Source organism: Eleginops maclovinus, chromosome 8 (assembly GCF_036324505.1).
Source record: "Eleginops maclovinus isolate JMC-PN-2008 ecotype Puerto Natales chromosome 8, JC_Emac_rtc_rv5, whole genome shotgun sequence".
In the NCBI taxonomy this organism is placed as follows: Eukaryota; Metazoa; Chordata; class Actinopteri; order Perciformes; family Eleginopidae; genus Eleginops; species Eleginops maclovinus.
In genome coordinates, this window is record NC_086356.1 from 21,981,614 (window position 1) to 21,987,790 (window position 6,177).

At 44.4% G+C, this 6,177-nt stretch overlaps 1 protein-coding gene across 1 annotated transcript; it reads left to right on the forward strand.

Annotated features, from left to right (window-relative positions):
- Positions 1-347: 347 nt before the first annotated feature.
- Positions 348-5,251, forward strand: LOC134868077 (zinc finger MYM-type protein 1-like). Its single transcript, XM_063888954.1, has 3 exons — positions 348-1,865; positions 2,166-2,265; positions 3,609-5,251. Exons 1-3 carry the CDS (start codon positions 361-363, stop codon positions 4,134-4,136), a joined length of 2,133 nt encoding a protein of 710 aa, XP_063745024.1. The 5' UTR covers positions 348-360; the 3' UTR covers positions 4,137-5,251.
- The last annotated feature ends 926 nt before the right edge of the window (positions 5,252-6,177 follow it).

The window sequence follows — 6,177 nt, forward strand, 5'->3', positions numbered from 1 at the left end:
ATAGTATAGTCCAAACAGCAGCCTGAATATCGCTGCGACAATCAGCAGCCTGGATGTCACTGTCCAACCAGTAGCCCCGCCCCCTTGGGGCGATATCAGTCAGATTGAAAATCGCCCCAGGCGCTCTCATAGACTTACATGTTGAGACTCGTTTTTTCAAAAATCGAACGATACAATGCATTTCTATGGGCTCCGGGGGGGCTTGCCCTAACGTGATTTCGTCATACGCAGTTACGCACTGATGCGTGCTCGGACGTACAGCGCGCGCGTCTGGCGGAGACCGCCGAATCGGCGGTCGATCGGCGGTCGATCGGCGGATGATTCGGCGGCGCCATGATGATTCGGCGGCGCCGAATCATCATGGCTGGCAACTGCAATTCCATCGTTTCCCTGAGGGAATTACCGTTCAGTCGTCGAAGCAATGCGGATAAATTGGCTGTTAAAGAATTGGGACCACCCAGACCAAATTTAAACATCAAGCAGGTGTCAACAAAAGCGGGGAAAACATACAGCCGCGGATTTTCCCGGAGCTGGTACGAGCGGAAAACATGGCTAGCAGGTTGTGAAGTGGCTAACGCTCTGTTTTGCTACCCCTGTGTGCTAATCCACCCGGATGCCAACACTGACACCGCCTGGACAAAGACGGGTGTCACTGATATGCACCACCTCTCAGAAAAGGTGAAGAAACACGAAGCATCGAAGATGCATATGGACAGCTGCCTAAAACTGTCGGCATTTGGGAGAGTGAACATTGCCACACAGCTGGATGAGAGCTACAGGATAGCCGTGCGCCGTCACAACGATGAGGTGAGCAAGAACCGGCACATCCTAGGCCGCCTTATCGACTGTGTGAAATTCTGTGGCGTGTTTGAGTTAGCTCTGAGAGGCAAGGATGAGAGTGAGGGGTCCAGCAACGCGGGGATTTTTCGTGGACTGGTTGATTTAGTGGCGTCGCTGGACGAGGTGTTTGAGGAGCACTTAAGAACGGCCACAGTCTTTAAGGGCACATCAAAGACGGTGCAGAATGAGCTGCTGGATTGCATGGCATCTGTCATCAGAGAGCGTATCGTGGAGGAGGTGAGAGCAGCAAGATTCGTGGCAATCCAAGCAGATGAGACCACAGACGTCTCTACACAGACTCAGTTGGTGCTGGTGCTGAGATATGTAGATGGAAAACACGCTGTGCAAGAACGGTTCTTTGAATTTGTCCCCATCTTGTCAGCAACGGCCAGCTCCATTGCCGATGCAATTTTGGAGAGACTGAATAGCGTTTTCACTGATGATGATAAGTGTAAACTCATTGCGCAAGCCTACGACGGTGCCAGTGTGATGAGAGGAGAGAGAGCTGGTGTGCAGCAAAAGGTACGAGAAGAGTACAAAAATGCCCATTATTTGCATTGCTACGCACACCAGCTGAATTTGATCATGCAGCAGGCCACTTCACACATCTCAGCAGTGAGAGTTTTTTTCTCTGACCTTGGTGGGATTTCCAGTTTTTTTACCCGGTCACCCAAACGCACAGCCCTTCTCGACCAGATTGTTGCACGAAGGCTGCCTAGAGCATCATCCACAAGATGGAACTTCAACAGCAGGATCGTGAGCACTGTCTATGAGAACCTGGGCGACCTCATAGAGTGTTTTGAGACCATCAGGTCAGACAGCACCTTTGACAGCACCACCGTGAGGGAGGCGTCTGGCTTCCTGAGGATGCTGCAGGATGAAGATTTTGTTTTTTTCCTGCAGCAGTTTCATCAAATCATGCCTCATGTTGACATGATGTACCAACAGCTGCAGAAGAGGGACATTGACATGGTGTTCATCAAACGTGCCCTGCAGAACTTCACCAGCAGTATTCAGGCCATCAGGTAAGATAATACAATAGAGTAATTATAATAATAATTATGCACATGTTCATTACTAAATGTCAGCATGCTGTGATGGCAATAATGTATAGGAACTCAAAAGTAATGAGCCAATTTAGTCATCTGCATTTGTGTGCATAAGTAAATTTAGCACATCCAGAAATAGTGATATTTTTTTCAGCCATTTCCAAAAAGTTGTGCAACACAAACAGTTTTTTTTTTTTTTTTAAAGATAGTAATTATTGATAATGACACTGACATACTGTCTCATTCATATTCTAACACTTTTGATCTGTCTCCCAGGGACCAAAGCTCCTCTCAACAGCAGCAGCAAGAAGCCCCAGGTACCACAAGATCAAGGAGAGCCTTGGGAGAACAAGAGAAGCAGAGGCTGTCAAAAGAGGTATCTGCATTCATTACTGACCAATGATGTAGGCATACTCAAGTGTTGGAACCAAGTGATAAAGTCACAACCTCTGTTTTTACAGTTGGATTCAGTAATTACTCACCCATTACTTGTCCATTATATGCACACAAGGATACAGTAATAAGTCTGCATGAATAACAAATACTTTGGAACTGTGAGACAGTAGATACAGTAGATCAGTGGTCCCCAAACTACGGCCCGGCCCGCGTTCAAATTCCAACCGGCCCGCAGCCTCTGTCATCAAATAATCAATAATATGCGGCCCGCCAGCACGTACTTTTTTTTTTCCAGCCTCGATATATCGCCATGTGCATGCCTCTTTGCTTTCCTCGTCTCTGGCCTCCAAACAGGCTGAATGACAAGAGGCTTCACTCTGTGACTCGGTCTCAGCACCTGGGCGCGTTTGTTCCGTAGCGGAATGAAATGAAGGGAGTGAAGCCTCTTGTCATTCATCCAGGATCTCTGTCTGTGTGGGGGGGGAGGCGGGGCCGCTACCACACACACAGTGCTGCATGTGAGTCTGTGAGGAGCAACGCAAGGTAACGTCAGATCTAGCGACTTTTCCGGTGCTGTTACAAACACTTCTGGTTTGGAGACTCGGACGTGAAAGCACGTCATCACTGCTGTTTCCACCGAGCAGCGGTGCTGCCGTGAGCCCCTCGCCCCCGTCCCTACAGCCCCCACCGGCGGTGTCACGGAGCTGTGCCCGCTATGAGACCCGCTCCACGCCGCTGACACCCCCACCACACCCGTCTTAGAGCGACATACACAGCCTCAGTCACTACTCACCTCATCTACTGTGATGACACGGTCAATATCTATTCAAGTGCAGTTTTGTTGAGACTTGATTGTATGGTTATATATTTGAGTGCATCTTTTCTTAACAGAGACAGGGTCTATTCTTGTTTTTGGTTTGATTTTTATTCAAGTGCAATTTTTGATTTTTTTTTAAAATATAATATAAAATATAATAATGTTTCAAATGAACCTAGATATGTTTAAGCTTCCTTTTTTTCCAGACATTTGTGTCATTTTATGTGGTCTTCAAATATGAAAAGAGTGATTTTGGTAAAAAAAAAAAAAAAGGTATTAAATAGTTAATTTGCATTTAATGTTAATGGTTCAAAGGATGTCAGGCTGAAAGGTCGGCCGACTCAGCCCCCACACATTTTTACTTCACCAAATCTGGCCCTCTTTGCAAAAAGTTTGGGGACCCCTGCAGTAGATCATGGCCACATTCATGCCATCACTAGATTTTTTTTTCTTTTTTTTTAACAATTGTGTGTTACTGACTATACATTTTTTTATAATTTTAACAGATCTGTGACACAATCCTTGGCCATGCCAAAGCCAGGTTCTCCTTCACCAGCCACCTTGTGAGTGCCGTGCTGCTAGAGGCAGAGCTGTTTGACCGGCATCGGACAACATTCCCTGAAGAGGCTCTGAATACCACCGTGAGGGCATACCCCATGCTACACAAGGAGAGGCTCAGGACTGAGCTTTCTCTCATCTACGAAAGTCCAGACTTCAGGGGCTGCTGCGGTGCACTGGCTCTGTACCAGGTTCTACAGAGCTACAACCTCCAGGAAACCTTCTCTGAGACTGTGGCGCTGTTGAACATCCTCATAACCACTCCGATGACAACAGCTGAAGCTGAGAGGTGTTTCTCCACCTTAAAGAGGATCAAGACATTCCTGAGAAATACAATGGGACAGGAACGTCTGAATGCATTGGGCATGCTTTCCATGGAAAGAGAGCTGGTCAGGAACATGCCTGATTTCAACGAGAGGGTGATTGATCGCTTTGCTTGCTTGAAAGAGAGGCGAGCTAAATTTCAATACAAGTGATGAGTGAGTGTGTTCTTAAATGGTGAGTTGTGTTATGTTGTACTCTCCAAATGTTGAATTGTAAATAGTTGTATTGATTGCATATTGCCAGCCAAATACAGTTATGTTCATAATAATAGCAGTGTGTTTAAAAAGGTGACCGCTTCATTACATGTATTTTTTTTAACAATGGGACTTTGCGGGGGCTTCTTGGTGGTAGCTTGGCTTCACATAGACGTTGTCTGATTGTTACAGTACTCACAGGCAATCTTAGATCTTCTCTGATCCTCCTGGAGCTGATCATTGGCTGATCCTTTGCCATTTTGGTTATTCTCCGATCCCTTCGAATAGTTGTTTTTCTTTTTCTTCCTCACCTGGTGGTGATGGTTTTGGCTGCCATTTTAAAGCATTTGATATCATTTTAGCTGAACAGCCTATCATTTTCTGCACTTCTTTATAGGTTTTCCCCTCTTTTATTAATTTCTTAATCAAAGAATGCTCTTCTTCTTAACAGTGTCTTAAACAACCCGTTTTACTCTGTTTTTCAAGGACAAATGCACAGCCAGCATATGCAGCATCAGTTGCCTTGATCCTTGAATAGGGGCCATCTGTTTAACACCTATTTTTTTTCACATAATCAATGACCTCAATAGTTGAACCTGGCACTGCTATTTTTTTGAACACGCCCCTTTCAGTAAATGATTCAGTTTCACAGAATCAGCAGCATGCACGTCATGCCTGTTGGGTCTGTTGGTTTTCTATACCTTTACTAAACCTGTAAACTGTATAGTGGTAAATGGAATATGTTCTGGAAAATTTTGATTAATTACAGTTTTGATTATAGTATAATTTGATTTGATTATTGCTATGGCATCCATGATGGCTATAAATTGTAGACTGTGCTAAAAGTGATTTCAAGGGCAAACTATTAGATGACAAACTATCTGTTAATGTGTGTTTTATTGTGGAACCAAATGTATTGTATATTTTATGTCTGGGGTTGCATCTAGTGGTTGAAAACCAAATTAAACAATGAGATGTGACACTGTAAAGCTGGCTATCTGACTTTTATTTATTATTATTTTACCCATTGAATGGGTCATCTTAGCCATCATCACAACTTTTGCCCCCCCTGAGAAATTTGTCAGGAGCCGCCACTGATGATTAGTATGTGCCAAAATAGCAAGTATTTCTTTGTTACTTAGGGAAAGTCTGAAGTAGGGCTGTTCGATTTTGCCCAAAAATAAAATCCTGATTTTCTTCTCTAAAAACCCAATTTCCGATTACGATTACGATTTTTTTTGTGAAATGACAAAAGAAATGGCTTTTTCGTCACTTTCGCACGAGTAGTGTTGTACAGACGGGGCAAGACAACTTCGCCGAAATGTTTTCGGCCTGGGAGCTTGTAGCAGCTGTCCAGCACATGAAGCAAATGTTGGAAGCCAGACTTTTCGACTGTGTATATCGGGGCCATGTCTGTTGCGATGTGAAACGTGACTGCATCCGTATTATTTTTCCACCTCCTTTCGGTCTTGTCGTATGGTACAACATGTGAAAACAAAACCGGCAGAGTTACTTGCTTCAGAGTTGGTGGTGGTGTTTTAGCTGCATCCGCGTTCTCTTGTGCGGTCCGCGCTGCAACACACTGCTGCCATTCCGGTGTTCCAGTTTAACTGGATTCCGGTTTAACTGGTTGAGTTTGTTTACCTTTTCCGCCAGATGTTGTTGTTGCCAGGTTCGTAATTTTCACGTAACTTGTGTGTCTGAAGTGTGACCAGACAATGTAGAAAACCTCGGCGAAAAAAACGTTAACATCACCAGTTCATGTAAAATGCACATGTCGAGATCACCTACAGACAACAACAGAAAATATGCTGGCCAAAAAATAAAAATGAAAATAAACAATATTCATACTCTAGTGACAGGATTCGAACCCGTACATTTGAGTAATATATATATCAACCATGAATGTTACTCATTACGCCACCGACCGGTTCAAACAATTCCATTCTTGAACCATCTAAGTGTTGTCAGTTCTTGTAAGCTGTTTACAATCACCGTT